Genomic DNA, 22,848 nt, shown 5'->3' with positions numbered 1-22,848 from the left:
TAGAAACAGAAAAGTCGATGACACATAATTAATTAAGAGGAGATGCAGTTCAGACGCATTGCCGTCGCTCTAATGAAATTTCTTTACTGAGAAAGAGGGTATAATGTGATTAATATAGGTTGATTAGAGTTACGTTTTTTTAGTTCTAATTGAATTATATATATATATATATTTATTTATTTATTTATTTCTGATAAAATTATAAATTTTCAAAAAAACTGAATATATATAAATGAATCAAGAACCTTGGGACACTTTTTTTTTTTTTTTAATGATGCCAAATTTTGTATTGTTTTCGGGGCTAAAACGTAGGGAAAGTCACACCGCAGACCTGAAGATCCACGGTCACCCCTTAGCAGCTTTAAAAGTGATTACAGTTCTGGATTTATAAGTGAATACCGTTCTTGATGATCTTTGTTCCATAACAATTGGATATGACATCTTTATTAACAAGGAAAGGGGAATTTTATTGTTTTGGGATATTGGAAATTAAATTAATATTAAAAGTTAATGCAAGATTTTATTATGCAAAATATTATGTGATAATATTGCTAAAATGATATGTATTAGTTAAAAAAAAAAAATATGTAACAATATTTGTGAATAAAAAATTTATTAATTAAGGAAAAGAAAATTAATTAATTATATAAAAAGAAAAAGAAAAAAAGTATATCAATTAAGATATGCTATAGTATTGGTAAATTTCAAGTGAAGTAGAAAAATTATAAGTTAATTGAAACCACTAAAAAGATATGGAAATAATAATAGTGCATTGAATCACTGTATTCACATGTATTAACTACAGACAAAAAAGTGTATAGATCAAGATATGTCACATTGATACATTAACTAAATACAAAAAAGTGTATTGATCAAGATATGTCACATTGATACATTAACCACACTTGTTGGTTCGAAACGCGTTGACAAAAGCATTCTAATGTGATTTACATTGAAAAATCTTCTTTAAAAAAAGTCTACTGACCAAGATATACCACAATATTGGTAAATTTCAAGTGAAGCAGAAAAACCATAAGTTAATTGAAACAAAAGGACATGGAAATATCAATAGTGCTTGGAATCACTAGATTCACTAGAGGTTTGACAACTAAGTTATGATACTTATGATAAGTTTTCCCTGTGGTTTACATAATATTTGCTTTCAAAAGTTTAAGGAAAAAGAATAATGGTGGTTGTCACAGACCTCTTAGGACATCTTCAACGATTAACTTAGACTTCAGTATTTAAATTTCACATAAAAGAATAAGAAATAATCTAATTTTGAATGCTACATACCACACGTGAAAATTTAGATTTTTTGTTACAATACCTGAGTTGACATACATTGAGTTCATGTGTTTTACATCGAAGGCCTTGTACCTTAGGCATACCACATTACCTGATGGTCAATCTCTTGTTTTAAATACCAAGCCATAATTTGTGTACTTCATATATTAAACTCAAGCTATGGTTTAGGAGTACGGTGAGTGTATCATAAACCATGTTTAACACACCTTGGTATCGCTGACGAGTTGATACTCAAACCCTCTAGATGGTGTATAAGGCCCGTCTACTTGGTGATTTGCACTTTGGGATCTATCACCGATCGATGACTCACCGGATCTGCCGTCAATGTGTGGTGTTGATTTTCCAGAGATGTTAGAGAGCAACTAACCCACCCCTCTTTCATTGTCTGGTCCCATTCGCATGTCTATCAGTTTGGTTTCTTGCTCGCTGATACCAGTGAGGGTTTCATGCCCAAGAATATGCCCCATTCAAACCTTATCGTAGTATTCCACGGCCCGAGGTCCTTCAAGCAAACTAGAATTTTCAGAGTTGTTTAGCAAGCTCTTTGATACCATGTAGTCAAGCATTTTATTCAGTATTTTTATGTGTCTTTGTCTTCTGTCTGTTTCTATTGAGATTTAAACCCTCAGTGTACACTTCTCGACTTCATCTTCAATGATTTACACCTCTACTCGAAACCCTTACACATGTATCCCCTTCCACCTGGTTGACTAGGGTTTTTGTCGTTGCCATTTTATTACTTTCTTCTCCTAAGCTTACTCCTCATTATGGAGTTTTATGTTCTCAGGTTCATGTTCCCGGTGGGGTTTCTTCCTGGGGGAATTATATATACCAGGTGGGTTCTATTTTGTTCTTACTGTTCGCCTGGTATTTGTCTTTCAATCTTCATAAATTATACATAGTTTGGTGTTTTAATTCACTCTTGGCGTTATGCTATAGGTAATGTTTTTAGGCTTAGGCCTCATCCATTTTTGCTCAGATTGAATGTCAGGAAAGTGACCGACGCCTTTCCATTTGGTCTCAAGTGTGGTCTAATTCACATTTTCCAGTTTATGTAGAGAACCCTACATTTTTTGAAAAACCCTAACAGGTTTAGAGTAGTTTTTTGTTATCAACTTTATAGTTCCATAATTTAGAATGGATAAGGGAGACAAAGGTTCTATTAACCCCAATTCTAGACTTGAATTTTAGTATTAAGAGTGCCGCTTTGTCTGGGCAGGGAACCATGCATAGTTATTTGCTTAATGTATTGAGTTATGAATATGTTATTTAACTTGTTTTGTTCTCAAAGAGGCTTTGTGTCCCACTTCTACGATTGTGTCATAATTATTTTATGTAATCGTCTCAACACTCGTATGCATGTTTATTTTAGTTTAATTAGACATATTGCAATATATATATTCGGTCCCTTAAAATGATTTGAACTTCATATTTGATATACTTTGTCACTTTCTTTATCACAATATGTTTGCTTTTGTTTACTTCCTTACAAAGTTTACATGGCTTCTGATTTCACTGGTTATGAGTAATCTTTGTCTCTTACAGTTTATAAACACCATGCCGTAGTATTTTCTTAAATCAAGAGCTAAATTACTTTGTTCTTTAATTTCTTGTTTTCTTATGCTTATAACTTACAAGGTTTACATTCCTTGGCTCTGGGTAGCTTTCAGGACGTTTTCCAGGTTGCCAACTCCTTGGCTTGAGCTGGAACTTAACTCAAACTCCACCCAACAATTCATTTAGTTGTCCTTAAAAACTAAGTTCCATACTAAACTGAATCAATTTGTCCCCATTTTATTCTTGTTTCCTATGCTTAGTTCTAGGTTTAAGTTGTAAGGAATGACACTGTTTACCAAGTTGTTTCTCTTTCAACAACTAAGGTAGGGAAACTAACCCATTTCTGTCAGAGCATTATCACAAGTTTATCCTTCACTTTATTCATTCTGGTTCGACCAAGTTGAATATTCTAAGTAAGTTCATCCACTTACCAAGACTTCTATTGAGTCAATCACATATTAAAATAATTATACTATTAACATTCATATGGAACATCTCTATTGTCTATCCAACATATCATAAATATTTATTTTAGACAACACCATTCCATTATTAAAACAACTACAAGACCATTTGTTGACACTTATCTGAGTTTATGTTTATTTTGTGTAGCCATGAACCACTGTGAAAGCAACGCTCCACCCAACCATGAGATTAGTTGTTAACACTGCATCCCCCCCCAAGCGTGTTGCACACCTAGAGTAATTTTTCCAGGACAATAGACTATACATGAATGTTCTTCCCAGAAACTATCTGATCATAACCAGACTTAGCCACAATTAAAATTTTGAGCATCGAGGATCCAAACAGACTCCACTGACCAACTAACTCTAGAGTCTTTACTGCTCAAGTATTTTCGACTTGTCCCCTGTTTTCTTCGTCCATCTTACTCTCCTCTTGCCTCAGGTTCCCAAAACCCTCTTGGCCTTCTTTTGGAAGTTTTTATTCTTTCTAATGGAGGAGCTTGGGTAGGTAACTACCTCCCCATAACTTTCCAACTACCGGGGTGTGAGATTTCTCTAGAATTACTTCTTAATCATGGTCCACATAAAAACATTATGAAAATAAAATAAAATCAAAACATATGTTCATATATGTCTACTTATAGTTTTAGCCTTATTAAAACAACATTCTTTTAACCGCAATAAATAGTAAATAAATATTTTCAAGGTTATCAGGGGATATTACATCTTCCACCCCTTGAGTGAAATATTGTCTCAGTGTTTCTAAATATTCATAATAGGTTGGGGTAAGCTTCTTTCATGAGTTGTTCATCCTCCCACATAGCCTCCTCTGGGCTAAAGTGCCTCCATTACACCTTAACATGTGTGATAACATGCTTCCACATCATTTAACATCTCTTTGATCTAGGATGCATAGGGGTTCGATCAGAAACTCTCTCTCTGACTCGACTTATACCCACAACCATTAAGGCATTGTTAGTCTCTATTGCTAACATTTTTATAATACATGTATACATTTATGTATTTTGTAATTTAATTACTTGTATATCCTGCCCATCAATGATATGTATAGGATCGTAAATAGTTTTTTTTAATAATGAAACATGAAATACGTTATGAACCTGTATGTGGCTAAGCAAAGCTAGTAGATAAGCCACCAACCCAACTTGGGCTAATATTTGGAAAGGACCACAGAATCGGGGGGCTAGCTTAGCACAACCTTCCCACCACAAGGTACTCTTCTTAGGTTTTACTTTCACATACACATGGTCTCCTCCTTGAAATTCCCGATAGCTTTGCTTTTTATCATCATACATTTTCTATCTTTCTTTGGCAGCTCTCAAATTCATCCTTACTCTCTTCACTTCTTCTTCCATTTCTTTTAACATATCAGGTCCTAACTTCAATTTATCCTATGGATCGTTCCAGTTAATAGGTGTTCTACACCTACCTCCATATAACACTTCAAATGGACTCATTTTTAGGGAGGTGTGTTAGCTATTATTGTAGGTCAACTCCACCAAGTGGATATAATCTTCAATAGTCGGTTGTTGCATACAAACATTATTAACATGTCTCCGAGTACTTGATTTACTTACTTAGTATGTCCATTTGTTTGAGGGTGATATGCAATACTTAATTATATTTGAGTAGTCCATCAAACAGAGCTTTCCAAAATGTAGATGTTTAAACTTGACATTTCTGTAAGATATTACCACTTTTGGTATTTTGTGCAACCTGAAAATTTATTTCATAAGTGTGACACCCTCCTCCCACATCTGCCCAAGTAATCGGCCAACAGGGGTAAACATGCGACAAGAGGCCACTATGATATGATTCAAACTCCTAAGTTATGTTAAGGAAGTGAAACTGATAGAAACACACCATACAAACCTTCAACATCAGTATTAGGACCCTCAGTAGCCATCCCAACCTTTTTACCAACAATCCCTTGGGTCCCATTGAGATTTTGGACCACTTGAAACCTGGACGCTCTCTTGTTATAGGCATGCCAGTGTCCATGAGGCTCTGAACGCTCTCATGACAAGGCATGCCAATGTCCAGGGACTATTTTGCTCAGTGATGTGCTAGTGTCCCCCGGATTTGAGCCACTTTTTCAGGCCCAGAGCCCAGGTCACTGCCTGGAATTGAATGACACCTTCAGAACAATAAGCTAACAGGGAAATGGCAGTGCAAATACAATTACTTGAACAATACCTTGACTAGACCCCTACTAGCCCTGATAGGCATTTCGTAAAAAATATCACAAATATGTAGTCTGTAGGTGTAAATAACATATATGAGCATAGGGGTCTCATACTTAGCTCAGAATTTCTAAGAGGCATTGATGACTCAACACATTAGCTTCCATTTCATCCATTAGGTCATAGATACATTGTTCATTCATTTACAAGTAAAAACATGATGAGATCCATACATAGCTACTGTCATAAAATATATGCATAACCAACATAATAACAACAAAAATACCAATGAAAGCATATCCATGTAATCCACATATAAAACAATATAATACTCATAGAAATACAAGGATAAATGACCTCATATTGATGATGCAAAATCGAAACCCGGGATGAGACTTCCATGTTCCACCCGATAATAGAATGGCTAAGCCAAATCTCTCTTCAGCCATTCAACCCCGTACCATATTCCAAGCATGAATGTGGGATCTCATATATAGAACACACCAATCTAGAACCATCTAGGGCTTCCAAAGGCCAACCGCCTCAACCCATCAAACAATGGTTCCACCTCATAGTTGGACATCACAAAACCATCATCAGATTGTTCTCTATCCAAGCCTTGTAGGGCTCCAGAGCATTTGTTTCTACCAAGGCTCCAGGAATAGTAACTCAACCCACAACTTATACCGGGCTCTAGAGTGTTCATCCAACGAAGGCTCCAAGACTAGTAACTCAACCCACCAAGGGCTCCAGAGCATTTTTCCAACCAAGGCTCCAAGACGAGTAACTTAACCCAAGTTGATTCAGGGCTCCAGAGTGTTTGTCCAACCAAGTCTCTAGGAACTAGTGACTCAACCCAAGCTAAGGAAACATGAGAACCAACCCAAAACAAAACAAGGAAATAAATCCACAATCACCATGGTTATCCAGAAAATGGCAGGCTAGGAAAATCCACTATCAATCCCAACCATCCTCCATGCTAATGACATATCATGACTAACAAACCACATGCATATGCAATGCATGCCAAAAATAGTGAGGAAAACATACATGCAACTTGATACCTGCAAGAAAATCCTATTTTAGTTGCTGATCCCGATGTCCTCTTGCACTTTCTTACTTTTCCTTTTCACTCCTTCTCCAAAAATACAAGAATGCCACTCTCCAAGAGTGCTCCAAGAAACTCTAAGTATCCAAGAATGAGAGAGATATAGAGACAATAACAATAGAGCTCCAAAAATGAATTGACAAAATTATGCGTACTGATCCTTAAAAGAGTTTTTATGAATGAGACCTCTATTTTCTTTATTTTCCATTATTTTCCATCATTTTCCTCCTCACATGCAACCTATGACCTCTCACCTCCCTTTTCTCTTAATTTCCATTATTTTCATAAATAAATGTGCCAAAAATATCATTTTTCCTTTCCAAAGCCTTGGCCATTGCCTTTGCTAATTTCCTTAGCCATTAATAAGCAAATGAACACCCACACTAGGATGTCTTTCTAAACATTAAGTTTGGAATAAGTGTCCCATCAACCATGGTTATTATTTTACCTTTATTATCTTTTATTACATGGAATTTTCACCAATGTTGTTACAAAACGCTCCCCCTTGGGGAAACACCCTCCTCAGTGTTCAATAACACCTATTACCACAAGACTGTTGTAAGAAAAACATACTGTTGATGGAGCTTTCTAACTTAGCTCGATGTAGTATTTACAATGATCAACCTGCTGAGAAGTAAACCAACATGAAACCATAACAAACATAACATCATAATGACATGATACCCATATTGCTTATTGGAGCTTTATAACATATCTCATGGCGGTATTTACATCCATATACATATGTACATATACCATAACATTATTAAAACATGTACTCAAACATATACCAAGAAATATACCAAAACACCATACCAAAACAGCTTTTCCTCAAGCGGAAACAATGAAGGATACATAGATCACATCTGATCTGTCATTTCCCCTGTAGCTTCATCGGGCCCAAAGTGCCTCCATTGCACCTTAATCTGATCGATTACTTAGTTCCGGAGCATGAGCACCTTTTTCTGCAATATACACTGAGGCTCTGACTGGAATTCTCCATCTGGTTCCACCTGTAATATAGACTAGTCAATCACATGATCAACATCTTTAACATACTTCTTAAGAAAGGACACATGGAAAGCATAATGGACTTTCACTGTCGGAGGCAGTGCGAGTCGATAGGCTACTGGACCAATCCTCTCAACAATAATGTAGGGTCCAAAAAACTGTGGTGCCAACTTGACACATGATCCAATCATAAGGATATATTCTTCAGTTTGATGCGCAAGTACACCTATTCCCCAACCTGGAACTCCTTGAGCAACTTGTTCTGATATGCATAGCTCTTCTGCCTATCTTGTGCTTGTGAAAATTCTGTAAACTAGAATCCCTATTGTAGCAACTAATGATATGACTCGTATTTGTTAAATTGCTTTAAACAAATTATTTGTAGTTTCCTACGACAAATATCATAATACATGCACTGCAGCCTTCACTTCATTAAATTATATGTGGAAATAAGAGACTGAGCAAGAAAGAAAATACAACACAATTGGCACCGTTATTTTTGGACAAATATCCCAGGAAAAATCCAATGCGGGAAAACTGGTGCAACAGATCTGAGGGTTTTATTATTATACATGGGAAAATCTGAGTACAATTCTAGGATTCTTAACTAGCAATCCGATATAGAGAGAAACTGGACAAAAGGAATGGTGAAAAGATCTCACCCTATCACTGGGAGAATTTGAGTCTGATCACGCTGAACTGGAGCCTCTGCATACCCTCTGCACAGAACTACATCACTGCTACACAGTTCATGTGTCATACCTGCTGGATATCATGCTTCTCCTTTTCTAGACCTTATGTTGGTTGGAAAATATGAATCATTGCCTCCCCATATGACACCTCAGCTCTTGGTTACTGAAACTCGATTTCCTCAACAGGAATTTGATTTCCCTCTAAGGCCCGCACTATCACTGCATCAGCTCTGCATGGGCCAGCACCTACCTCTCTCTAGAAATTTTTCCCTCTCTCTACCTCGTACTCTCTGGCCCAAGAAAACTTCCTTCTTCCCGATACTCACTTGCCATATCTTCAAGAAATATCCTCAATCAGAATTTCCTCCCGAGAACACACTTCAAAAATTCGATCTCTTGGTGTATTTTCCAAATGACCCTCAAGCCCCTTCTTATACCTTCCTATTGGACAACCAATGACTTAGATTAACTCCTAATCAAAGGTTCATATCGTTTTGACTTGATCTTCATCTTTTTCTTGAAGTTACACCCATAATTAGATTAATAACCATTAATATTTTAATTTTACTAAGTTTAGACTTAGGAACCCCATTAAAAATATTAGTTATTTTCATATAATCATCTCTAGGTGGAATTTCCCAAAATGGTTTCTAGGTTATTTGGAATGCATGTCCCCAAGCCTCCTTACACAATTTGAGGTCTAGAACACATCCAATGCTACCCCAAATCAACACTTCCTCTTAGCAAGGAACGTGCTCTAGCAATATACTGTTGTTGCATATTGATCTGACCCTTAAGCATCGTCCTCTGTGTTGCTGATGTCTGACATGCTATCCACCAACTACTGTGTTTTTTCTGCTACTATACTACTACCTTTGACATCACACTTCCAATGCTATATTTGTACTACAACTCCCTCTCAAATGCTACATCTGTTATGCTACTAGCACTGCCACTGCTAACAGTGCATCCGTATTGCAACTCAATTGCTGAGAGAAGAAATTGAAAAACATCCAAAATTACTAAACTGACTGTGTTCAGTATGATACCTTGTGAATGTTGGCAGTGACTGTTGCTAGTCTCTGTGTTGACCCTTTGAATCTACTGCGCTGATGCTGACCTCTGTACTATGCCATCTCAATATTGCCAACTTTGCTCTGCGTTGTTCAGTCTCTGGCGCTCCTAGCCAATGCAACTATTTCTTCGATACTCCTCGATACCATCCAAAACTAGTCCATCCTACTACTGCAAAGATGGGCTCTCGTATCAAGGTATTGATCCAAGAGGTGGACTCCTCAAGGATCATCCCCATTTGTAGCTCTTTTTAACTACAAATCTAAATCAGCCCACTTACCTCCTGGAGGTATCTTGGCTGTCATGGTGAACTCCTCCTCCTATTCAATCTTTGTGGCTACAACCTTAGGATCGTGCTTCTCATCCTTTTCCTTTTTTTCAAAGGACATTGGGATGCATAGTGGCCCATCTTGCCACATCTGAAACACTTCACCTTGGAGACGTATTTCTTTCGTCTCTATTGCCCCGACTATCCCTTCAATGCAAGGGTTGCATTCTCCTCCTCCTCTTTGGGCTTTGACCCATTGTTGCTGATGCTTCCTTCAAGTTTGACCTTGAATAGGTCTCTCCTCAGCTCCTCTTGTTTTAGATTTGCACACATCTAATCCCGATTAGGCAATGCTGCTCTGCCCAGGATACTCTAGACAAAGATTTTCTACTCATCTGAGACAAAATTAAGGGCCAATATCACTAAATCTAAATGCTGAGGTGTATGCCCTCCATCTGACAACTCATCAAGGGTCTCCTTCAACTTCATGAGGAATGGATCCACACATTCTCCCTTCTGCATCTGAGCAGATCTCAGCTTCTGATCTAAGTAGATCTTCCGCTCCTTGGAAGATCCCTGATATAACGTGCCCAAGGCATCCCACATCTCCTTAGTAGTTTCCCTACTAGCAACATGGCACACCACGTGATCCTTGAATCCATCCAGGATCATCATCTTGGCCTTTGCCATCTCAACCTTGTACTTCTTTAGCAGATTTGTATCCACAGGTTCAACCACCACACTGTCAACGTACATCTTGAGGGAATCCTCATCTAGAAGGAATGACATTCTAGCCTTCTAGATGACATAGTTGGATGCTCCGTCCAACCTATCCTGATCCCTCAAGCCATTGGTTTATGTTTCTGCCAAAAATAGAAAGTCAAATTACCTCCTCTCTCCTTTGTGTTGTTGTTGGGCTAGCCTACACACTCCCTACTGGAGCTTGTAAAACTTCTACCCCTTGCTGCTGCTTAGCTCTAGATAATTCGAATTCCTTGGCTAGGAATTATTTGAGGAAGAAATTCCCTCAACCGTGCTTCTCCTCTTTTTTCTGACAATTTTTTGCCCAACAAACTGCCGATAGAAAAATATGCATCCCATAAGCTCCTCCTCACACTGATATTTTTGTGTTGCTCCCTTTGCCCTAACAAAAAACTCAATCTGGAAGCCGTTCTCTCCATTGACTCACTCGAAGAGAGACTGCCTTGAAATTTTAGCCCTCTGACTAAGAATTGCACAAACCCTCTAGGGTTTCGAACTGCTGCGTCCTACAACTTTTTGATCTCCCTCTTCTACTTAACATTGCATCTATCAACTCTGCTCTTCTTGCTTCATCTGCAACTCTGATACCATATGAGAATTCTGTAAACTGGAATCCCTACTGTAGCAACTAATGATATTACTCCTATTTGTTAAATTTCTTTAAACAAACTATTTGCATTTTCCTACAACAAATATCATAATACATACACTGCAACCTTCAATTGAGTAAATTATATGCAAAAACAAGAGATTGAGAAAGAAATAAACTACAACACAATTCACATCGTTATTTTTGGACAAATGTCCCTGGAAAAACCTAATGCGGGAAAATCAGTGCAGCACATATGATGGTTTTATTATTATGCAAGAGAAAATCTGAGTAAAATTCTTGGATGCTCAACTAGAAATCCGATACAGAGAGAAAATAGACAAAATGAATGGTGAAATGATCTCACCCTGTCACTGGGAGAATGTAAGTCTAATCACGCTAAACTAGAGCCTATGCGTACCCTCTACATAGAACTACGTCACTCCTATGCAATTCTTGCATCACCCCTGCTAGGTATCATGCTACTCCTTTTTTGGACCCTTTGGTGGCTGGAAAATCTGAATCTCTGCCTCCTGGCCTTGCACCCCAACTCTCGGCTACTGAAACTTGATTTCCTTAGTAGTAGTTCGATTTCCCTCTAAGGCTTACGCTTCCACTGCATCAGCTCTACATGGGCCAACGTCTGCCTCTCTCTGGACATTGTTCTTCCCTCTCTCTGACTTGTACTCTTCGGCCCAAGAAAACTTCCTTCTTTCGGATACTCACTGCCCCTCTCTACAAGAAATATCCTCGACTGGATTTCCTCCTGAGAACTTCTCACTTCAGAAATTTGATCTTGTGATCTCTTGGTGTATTTTCTAAACGACTCTGAAGCCTCTTCTTATATCTTTCTATTGGAAAACCAACGACCTATATTGACAACTAATCAAAGGCTCAGATTGTTTGGATTTGATCTCCATCTTTTTCTAGAAGATACACCCACAATTAGATTAATACCCATTAATATTTTAATTTTCCTAAGTTTAGACTTAGGAACCCCATTAAAAATATTAATTATTTTAATATAATTGTCTCTGGGTGGAATTTCAAAAAACTATTTTTGGGTTCTTTGGAATGCATGTTTCCAAGCCTCCCTACAAAATTTGAGGCCTAGAACACATCCAATGCTACCCCAAATCAACAGTGTTGCATTTATATTCTTCTTGATTACTTTCATTTCCTGTTCCATTTCCACCAACATGTCTGGTCCAATCAACACCCTGTTAATTGGATCACTCCAATTGATAGGAGTATTGCAACTTGGCCGATATAATGCCTCAAATAGACTCATTCTTAAAGTTTCCTGATACCCATTGTTGTAAGTGAACTCTACTAGTGGAAGATACTATTTTCACTTCGTCGTTGATGCATCACATACATCTTCAACATGTCTTCCAATATCTTGATGACCCTATCTGTCTGTCTATACTTCTGTGTATGATAAGTTGTAATGGCCAACTCTATGCCCAAACCTGCAAAAAACTCCTTCCAAAAATTTGAAGTGAACTTTGCATCCATGTCTAACACAATCTTCTTTGGAACACCATGTAGTCTGACCAGATATATGATGAATACCTATGATACATCACTAGCTGAGAATGTAGACTTCAATAGAATGAAGTGCACAACCTTTGTAAACCCATCCACAATAACCATGATAGAATCATGTTGTCTCATTATAGTTGACAAACCTATGATGAAGTCCAAGGAAATGACTTCCCATCCCTGCAAATTTTTTGATGAGGTAGAACTTGATGTGGTACCACTTGACATTTGTGGGATTATTTTGGGAAGCCCATACTTATATGACAAGAAATCCATGTTTCATCACCAGGAGAACAAGTATCACTTGTTTAAATATGGGATTGAGTATATTGTTATAGCACATAGAAAGAAGTTGAATTTATCTCTTATGCATGCTGGACAAATGAAGAGGTTTGTAAATGCTAGTCAAAATTTTACATTGTTGATGATTAAACATAAAGATGATGATGAATCTGAAGCCTTACAAGAATGTGATGCAACATTAAAATCATATTTAGTTGAAGTTGCTAATAAATATGGTAAAATGTTTTACGAATCTAATGTGTTGCCTCTTAAAAGAGGAAAGCAACATGAATTTCATTTGTAAAAAGATGATTCACTTTTGAACATTCGTTTGAAAAATATGCCAGTGTTAGAAGAAATAAGGAATCAAGAAGCAGATGCAAGAGTTACTTGACAATGGGAACATTGGTTCTAATACATATTCTTGTGGGTCTACTGTTGTTTTGGCTTTGAGGAAGAATGGTGCATGGAGATGGCATTCACATTTGGTGAAGAGTTGAGCCAAAAACAAGGCTGAACATTATCAACATTGTGTTGGCCATAGTTTTCAAGTTGGAGATGTAGTAAGGCTTTGCATCAGCAAAAAAAAACTTCGAGGTGAAAATAAATTGAAATTGGGTAAGCCTCCTTTGATTGAAGACGTAGGAGAGAATGATCAGATTTAATTAACAAAAGTTTTTTCTACAAAGGAGTTTACATGGTTTCGTGTTCATGTGGAAAAACATATATTGGAGAAACTGGTTGATCTATCCACACTAGGATTCAAGAATATGCTGCGGATATAAAACATAACCGCTCAAAAACCTCAGCCCTAGCCGAACATTCCAGTAAAACCAATCATCACATCTGCATTGAAAACTCTAGGGTAGTAGCCAAAATTGATCATTATCACCATAGAAAACTGAGAGAAGCCATAGAAATAGGTAAACACCCTAACAACCTCAATCGAGACGAAGGATGGAAAATAAGTGACAACTAGATTCCTACTTTAACATCCTAGAACACCCTCGCCTAACTCAACCCTTCCCCCGTTACGCTTGACCTCTCACCTCACTCTCCAACCTCACTTCTCTCTCTCTACACTATGCACTCATATTAAACACTTATCCTAATTTCCAATTCTTAAAATTTAAATATTAATTTACATTTTAACTAAAAACAAAGAATCTTAGATAATTGAATTTTTTTTAACAAATAATTAAATTAGTTTCATAGATCATTACTAATATTAACATTAATATTAATACTTTTTAGAATAATAATACCAATTCAAATTAACTTATATTAGAAGAATTTTATGAGAATTTCATTTAAGAAAATTGATAGGAATATCAGATAAATGTAAATAAATTCTAAACAAATAATTAAATTAGTTTTCATTACTAATATTAACATCAATATTAATGAAAGAGGCCAATGTAAAAGTAGATGGGGAGGAGAGCGCGAGCTGGGTGAAACAGGGGTTTACAGTTCACGGAATTTTCAGACCTAGGGTTTGAAACTGGAAAGGAACAGGGTCAGAGTGGCAGAACTTTTCAAGAGGGGACAGATCCTGACCCGACAGATGGTAAACGAGGGGTCCATAGGGACCCCTACTTACAAACAGATAATCATGCACAAACAAACAGCACAGGAAGGTGTGAAAATTGCAGGGTATGAAAGGTCACAGAAAGAGGATGGGACCAGCAAGGGAAGGAGAAGATATGAGGGCAAGGAGGAACACAACACTCAAAAACTGAAAGGAAAGGAGAGCGACGGTAGAACAGACAGTAGAAGCAAGGAGAAGGTAGCACAGGCACATCCCGCACATGAGAACAAACAAGAGAAGGAGCAAGAAGATGGTGAAGAGGGAGCTCCGGAAAAAGAGAGCGAGGAGAAGGGGAACAAACTAGAAAACCTCAATGGCAAAACGACTCAAGGCCCATGCAAGCGTAAAACAGCAAACACCCTAAGGGTGGTGATAATGGACCCATAAATTCAAGCCTACAAAGAACACATGACTGAACATGCAGTGATTTGCAAGTTCATGGGACTCTGGCCAACGGAAAGGGCGCTGTGTCAATGGATAAAGCAACAATGGAAACCCAAAGGTGATGTTAGACTGCACCTAGGAGCCAAAGGTTTTCTCACTAATTTTTTTCTAATCTAGAGGATAAGGATAGAATATTTGATGGTGGACCTTACTTCTTCGCTTCAGTGGGCCTCTATATGAGGCCTTGGAAACCCAACTTCATGCCACAAAAAGAAACCTTCAAGCAGGTGCCAGTCTGGATTCGCCTCTTCTCACTACCAATAGACTATTGGGGACATTCAACTCTAAAATAGATAGGTGACAATTTAGGGACTTTAATCAAAGCTTCAGAAACCACTCTGCAGAGAAGATATACTTCCTGTTCTCGAATCTGTGTGGAGTTGGATGTATCAGGGGCATTGCATGAAGGATTGTGGTTGGAATATAGGGATGAGGACTATTTCCAAGCCATTGACTATGAGCAAATTCCATTTTGCTGTAGGAAGTGTCATGAGCATAAACATTTAATCAAAGAATGTCCATTAAACAGAACAGCGGAAGAACTCGAGGGAGATTAGGTAGAAAATAACATGGATACCTTCATTCGGCCAAGAGCAAGACAAAGAACAAACAGGAAACGCCCAATCCAAACAAGCGCAACACAAGGTAATACTAGTAATGCTTTTGAAGTATTGGAGACTGAGACTAAATCAGAGGACCATAATAAGGAACAAAATACCTCTGAAGCAAACAAAACTACAACAGAGTATGCAACCAAAGCAAGGGAGGAAAATATTCAAAACATTACAGAACAGACTCAGGAAGTAACAGAAGGGGTAGATGAAGATTCAGAAATGCTCATAAGTGACATCGGAAGTGAGGAAATGGAGCTCAATGAGGTATTAGAGCAGGAAGGAGTTAACCTACCAGACATGGTGGAAAACTGGAAAAAGAAGGGGATGGAAAACATATCGGAAGAGGAAGTTAGGAAAATTAATGAGATATTCATAGCAAAACAGAAAGCAGAGATTGATATGCAAAACAAGAATCTGGGCGTAGCAAAAGGAATGGGACTCCGAACAAAAAGCCTACTTCAAACATCCACCAGCTCCAAACAAAGGAAGAAGAGAGGGCATAGATCCAATAATGAGGCACTGCAGGAACTGGGACAAATGCTTTTAAACTCTGGTAAGATGAAAGCTCTAGAAGCTTTTTCTCTTAACTACTAATTTTTTGTGTTAAAATGAAAGTCATCTCTTGGAATGCTAGAGGGCTCAATAGCCAAATAAAACAGAGACTCTTAAAGAGGAAGGTCCAAAAGGAAAAACCTGACATTATATTTGTGCAAGAAACCAAATGCGCAAGTAATACTATTTATAATGCAAGCAAAAAGCTAGGTAGACAAATGGAATACCTGGAAACCGCTAGTCATGGATGGGAGGGAGGTTTAGTTACCCTGTGGAATCCGCATGTAATCAAAATCCTCTCCTCTGAAGCTACCAGATCCTTTATAGCCATAGAAGTTCAAGTGATAGGCAATTCAGAGACCTATTTGTGCACCAATGTTTACGGGCCTCAGAAGTTAGAAGAGAAATACATTTTTCTTAGAACTTTATTGAATCTGAAGCTCAGATATCCCAGTGCGAAGGCAATCATAGGAGGGGATTTCAATATGATAACTACACTATTGGAGAAGAAAGGAGGGACCAGGAAACTCAACAAAGATTCTGAAGCATTCTTAGATTTCATCAACACAGCTAAATTAGTGGATGTCCACCCCAAGAGTGGGGCTTTCACTTGGAATAACAGAAGGGGAGGTGAAAGACAAATCGCCTCTCGTCTTTATAGATTTCTAATATCTAAAAGTATTCTGTTGGAGGGGGTGATAGTAGAATCAAACATTCTACCTAGTGGAGGGTCAGACCATTGGCCCATTTCTCTGGTTGCTGCTATCCAGAGCACTCCTAGAAATACGCCATTTCGATTTGAGAAATTTTGGCTTAACCATCAGGACTTTACTCAACTTGTTGAGAAGTGGTGGCATGAACCGATGGACATCAGAGGTACCAAAATGTACAAACTTCAATGTAGTTGAGATACATCAAAAATAAAATCAAAACATGGAATATAACAGTTTTTGGGAACATATTCAAAGAAAAAGCCAAGATAGAGGAGTAGCTAGAGCAGATTCACAAAGGCTGGATAACTGGAGATAGCAACCTAGAAACTGCAAACAAAGAAAAAATTTTGATGCAACAATGGCAGCTTCGTTGCCAACAAGAAGAGACCCTTTGGAAACAAAAGTCCCGGATTCAGTGGCTCAAGGAAGGGGAACAGAATACCAAATTCTTTCACAGATCAGCACTAGACTACAGAGGCGCCAATAAAATCCTCAGTCTCAAAAGCAAAGAGGGAGACATTCTCCAGAATCATCAAGGAATTTCAACCCTGCTCACTACGCATTTTAGCAGCATAGCTCAGGAGCCAGAGGTAGATAGAACAGAAGCAATTTTCGAACTCATCAAATCCATTCCCAAAACAATCACTAATGAGAAAAACCTTGCATTAAATAGATAAATCTCTTTGGAAGAGGTGGAAGAAGCGGTGAAGAGTATGCCAAATGACAAAGTGCCTGGGCCTGATGGCTTTACCATCAACTTTTACAAGGCTTGCTGGGAAATTGTTAAAACTGAGGTCTGGGAAGTGGTGGAGGACTCTCGGCGTTCTGCCTCAATTCTCAAATCTCTAAATTCAACTTTCCTGGCCCTAATTCCAAAAGAAGAAGAGGCCAACACCCCAAAAAAATTTCGGCCTATTGCTTTGTGCAATGTCATTTATAAGATTATCTCTAAAGTCATTGCCAACAGATTGAAACCTATTCTCCCGGGCCTCATCTCAGAAGAACAATCGGGATATGTTGAGGGAAGACAGATTCTGGACAATATTTTACTAGCACAGGAAATGATTCATACACTTCACTCCAGAAAAATCGTAGGCATGATGATGCAACTTGACTTATCAAAGGCTTATGATAAAGTCAACTGGAATTACCTAGAAGCAATCTTAAAAGCTTTCGGTTTCGCCAATCAATGGATAAAGTGGATTTTAGCTCTGATCAAATCTACTAAATTTTCTATACTAGTAAATGGTGCCCCTGCCGACCAATTCTCCCCTTCACGAGGACTCAGACAAGGAGACCCATTATCACCTTTCCTTTTTGTTATCCTGATGGAAGGTTTAAGCAGACTCATTTGTAGCACTAAAGAGGAAGGAAGGATCAGAGGATTACAGCCCTTGCCTTCCATTCCAGCGACCACTCACCAACAATTTGTTGATGATACAATGTTACATGGTTCTCCTACAGTCAAAGAAGCCCTGGGCTATAAAAGGATCCTCAATCTTTTCAGCGAAGCCTTAGGTATGGAAATTAATCTATCTAAATCCACCATCTTCTTTTTCAATATGCATTTAGCTGTGCAAAAAAATCTCTTTATCATTCTAGGCTTCCGAAGAGGTAGTCTGCCCTCGAGGTACCTAGGAACACCTCTAATGGATAAACCTTGGAAAAAAATTCATTAGTAGAAGATCCTAGCCAGTCTGGAGAAAAGATGTCATCACTGGACCCATAGGGCCCTCAATTTTGCAGGGAGGCTAGTTTTAACCAAAGCTGTACTGCAAGCTATTCCTCAATATATGCTCTCCATAATCCCGGCTCCCAAAGGAGTCCTGCAGCAAATGAGAGTGATTCAGAGAACTTTCTTATGGACAGGAAATGCAGATAAGAAAAAGTGGGCACTAGTGGCATGGAATAATTTGTGCAAACCCAAACAATTGGGAGGGTTAAACCTGCTAGACCCCTTCACCATTAGTAGGGCCTGTGGGGCCAAGCTTTGGTGGAAATGGCTGAAGGAACCCAATCTTCCTTGGGCTAGACATTGGAAGGAGAAATACGCTCCAATGCACAACACTCAGAACTTGATCAGAATGTAAGAGAATCCAGAGGGTTCACCAATTTGGAACCTAGCAAGGAGAAATCGAGGAATTATACAGGAGAATAGCTTCTGGGAAATTCGCAATTGGAAAACGACCTTTTTATGGGAGGATGCCTGGCAACAACTCCCTAAGTTGGAGAGGCCAGAGTTTGCAGATCCGCAAAGAAATTATCAAGGTCTTGGGAGAACAACGGTAAATCACTATTGGACTCCTAATAACAGGGACTTGGAATGGAGAAATTGGGCAATCAATGAAACAGAGAACATAACTGAAGCAAACAACGATGTCAGGGACCTGAAAACTCTATTAAACAAAAGAAGAATTAGGAAGGCGGATGACAGCGACCAACTAAGATGGGGAAAGAAAGGAAGGGGCAATTTCACACTCAAAGAAGCCAGAAATTGTATCGAAGATTCAGAGCAAATTGAAAAGGTACAATGGAGCAGCAAGGACTGGGATTCTCAGTTCTAGCCAACAAATAAAATCTTCCTTTGGCTCCTAATGCATAGGAAAACTCTAACTTGGGAGAATCTCTACAAGAAATGATTTTGTGGCCCTTCTAGGTGTCCCATGTGCAACAAGGAAGAAGAAACTATGAACCATCTCTTCAACACATGCGAATCGGCAAACCTAATGTGGAATTGGGCGGAAAATATTTTGCAGCAAACGGACAGAACCAGAGATTCCATCCAAGAGACCATCGAGAATTGGCGAGGCAATTTCTCTAGTAATCAAAGGGTCAACATCATTTGGAAAATAATGCCAGGGTTTATTACATGGACAATCTGGAAAGAACGGAATAGGAGAGTATTCTTAAATGAAACCGGGGATATAAATCACTCAATAGAAATTATCATACAAAATATAAGACAATTGGTTCTTGTCAAAAGCAAAGCAGATCAAGATAGTAAAGCTTCAAATCGGGACTTACAAATTTTGAAAGCCTTTAACCTGGATAATGGAACTTGCGTGGCTACAGTGAATCACCAATAGGAGATAAGCACCACCTTAAGTAGCTAGAAATGACCACCTTTAGGCTTCCTCAAGCTAAATTTTGATGTTGCATCGAGAGGAAATCCATGAATGGCTGGCATTGGTGGCATTATAAGGAATAGCGAAGGATAAATTTAGCACATCTACAGCAGAGCCTTAGGGGAAGGAACGAAAAATGAGATGGAGTTCGCAGCAATGGAACAGGGTCTCAGAATTCTTAAAAATTTACAGGCAAGTGCAGCAGTAGTCGAGGGGGATTCCCAGCTCGCAATAACAGCAGCCAGAAGGATGTATGTGGGAGCTAAAGCTAGCAAGGTTACACAACACTGGTGACTGGCTAAAGTAACAGAAAGTATAGCTGAGCATTTGGGGTGGCTGAAAGGTTTAATCTTTCAGGCTGTTCACCGTAAAGCCAATGCAGCTGCGGACCATCTGGCGAATTATGGTATAGAGAACCCCACTAGTGTATTGGACAACTATTGGCAGGACTTCATCTGCCTGGAATTAAGAAATAAGTGTACATTGCTCTCGAGGCAGGATTTGGTGAATGAAAGGTAAGGACGAAGAGTCGGCGCTCTATGCAGGTTTAACGAAATGATGAGGATCATGCGTATTGTGGGAAGAATTAAAGGTTGGTAGAAGAGCGAAGGATAGGCAGAACATGAGCATTCAATGCTCGAGCAGGAGGGAGTCATTCCCATCAGATATATGATAAAAAACAATGAGCGCCACCGACGCCCATATAGAAGATGGGACACTTGGCATGCTTCGGAGGAAGGCAAGAGAGGTGACCGTAAGAGCAGGAAATCGGGTCATTACCGAAAATATAAACCACCAAGCAAGAATAATTATGATAAGACCTGCGGGCAACAGGGGATAGGTTGGAATGCACCCAGTAATTCTCCCAATCTCATCTATTTATTCTCAGCCCCTGGCAACGGCAGAGCCATTGTTTCTTCAAGTTGTAGGTTGAAAATCTTTTCCCTAATCCTTAGAACGTTTTGCTGTCAGTCGTGAGTGGTTAAGATAATGGCGGGTGAGGGGAGCAGAAACACATTGGCCAACCGAGATCTGAACGAGCTCGAGAAGCCTATGAAACATGAACCTCGCAAAAAGAAAAACGAAGAATTGAGGAGCTGGAGGCCATTGTAACTAATGAGGAGGAAAATTTGGAAGCACAGGAGTTGGAGAAGGAAATGGATTGGGTTCAGGACCCTGGTACAGTAACAATGCGTGCAACTCACTATGTGTGTATGCAAGCAGAGATGTGGAGGATGAAAACAATGTTGGCTAAGGCCATTAGTATGCAGGGGGACTACACCAACCAAGTTCGTCAAGCTCAACAGGCAATTGCAGTCACATTAGGGAGCATATGGCGATTCTGGAGAGTCTGGAGTTCAAGATCAGCGGACTGGAGCAACAATTTGACAATATTTCAAAGAAAATCACAGTCCTAATTAGTCTCTTGCGTCATACTATAAGTCAAGATGCCAGGAATGCTAGGGAAAAAATGGAGGGGCACATAGGCGATAATCAGAGTACACTTCCAGCGCCATCTCAGGCGGGCAAAGCTAAGGCGTCGACTGGTCCGGATACCTCCAAGAATTATATTGCTCTTGAAATGTAATGAGTCTATGCTGCCTGATCTTGCGGAATTCCTAAGGGATGGGTCAGTTTATGTGTCTGTCAACCTTGGTTTTTTCTTTCTTTTGTCAAATTTTGCTCTGGGCTCAACTATAGATGTCCTCGGCACTATGTCATTGTTTGGTTACTATTGATTTTGTCAACCCCCAACTTTCTCTGTCGCCCTGCGTGGTGTGCCCCGCGGTTTTGTGGATGCTCTTTTTGGTCATGACAAGGTGCTTGCTTAGTAGGATGGCAGTCCTCTGTCTACTTGAGCAGACCTTTTGTAAAATATGTATTCTGATTCTAATATAATTTTCTGATTTACACTAAAAAACATCAATATTAATTATATTAATAATATTCCTCAATTATATTATTTAAACATATAAACCAATTCAAATTTTTTTATAAGAATTTCATTTAAGAAAATTAATAGGATTCTTAGTCAAGATTAAAATCAATTTATAGATCATAAATAAAACAAAAATCATTAAAATTATAAAAATTTCTAGAAACAACACTAATATTAATAATTAGTATTAATTAATGCTAATAAGATTATTATTAAAATCAATCTAATTAATTTATTCTAAAGTAAGAACAAAACCAAAATAAAATTAATTATTAAATAAAATAAAATAAAATAAAAACAAATATAAAATAATTAGTTACAAATAAAAATAAATAAAAATTTATTTTTATTTTTATTCTCAATTAAATTGAAAATAATTAAAATTCTTATTATATAATTAAATATTTCAATTTAAATCATTTTATTTTTATTATTATATAATTAAATTAAATCCAAATATTATAAAACAATTATGACAGGGTCAACTTCCATTCCCTTTACATCTCTTAACTCTATTTATTCATTCCAATGAGATCTATCTTACACAATTACTGATCTATCCTGATGATGAGCCACGGTGGATAGCTTGAAACATTGATTCAAACAATTATGTATGCGAAAACTTTGGAAGAATACTACACAAAAAGATCTTATCCTTGATAGAGAATATGAACTTCAAGAAGGAATGAGAAATCCCTTTATATGTGGTTCAAAGATACAAAACGAGGAAAAAACAAATGGATTGAAAAGGCAAGGGTGAGGGAACTATACCCTCATCTGTTTTTTGACTGAAAATAGTTTTTTGGAGGTCCAAAAGCTTCGAGTTGGGAGGAGTGATCCAAGGGATCAGTAAAGTGATCAAAATTTAAACTGTCCAAAAGTGCTCGAAACCTGTACCAATACGTAGATCTCAATGACTTGAATCCAACGCAACTTGAATAGTTCAAAACCGATATTGTATGCTCCTGATATCACTTTTTGAATAAATTCCCAAAAAGGTAAAAATTTG

General features: G+C 38.1%; 1 protein-coding gene across 1 annotated transcript; it reads left to right on the top strand.

Annotated features, from left to right (window-relative positions):
- The first annotated feature begins 16,280 nt into the window (after nt 1–16,280).
- On the top strand, nt 16,281–16,970 carry LOC149215331 (uncharacterized). The gene has a single exon (XM_089389701.1). The coding sequence runs from the start codon at nt 16,281–16,283 to the stop codon at nt 16,968–16,970; it is 690 nt and encodes a 229-aa protein (XP_089245827.1).
- The last annotated feature ends 5,878 nt before the right edge of the window (nt 16,971–22,848 follow it).

The sequence above is a fragment of the Pinus tabuliformis genome, chromosome 1_1 (genome assembly GCF_031772625.1).
Source record: "Pinus tabuliformis cultivar Carrire ecotype Pingquan chromosome 1_1, CPIR1, whole genome shotgun sequence".
Lineage (NCBI taxonomy): Eukaryota > Viridiplantae > Streptophyta > Pinopsida > Pinales > Pinaceae > Pinus > Pinus tabuliformis.
This window is presented reverse-complemented; position numbering and strand designations above follow the sequence as displayed.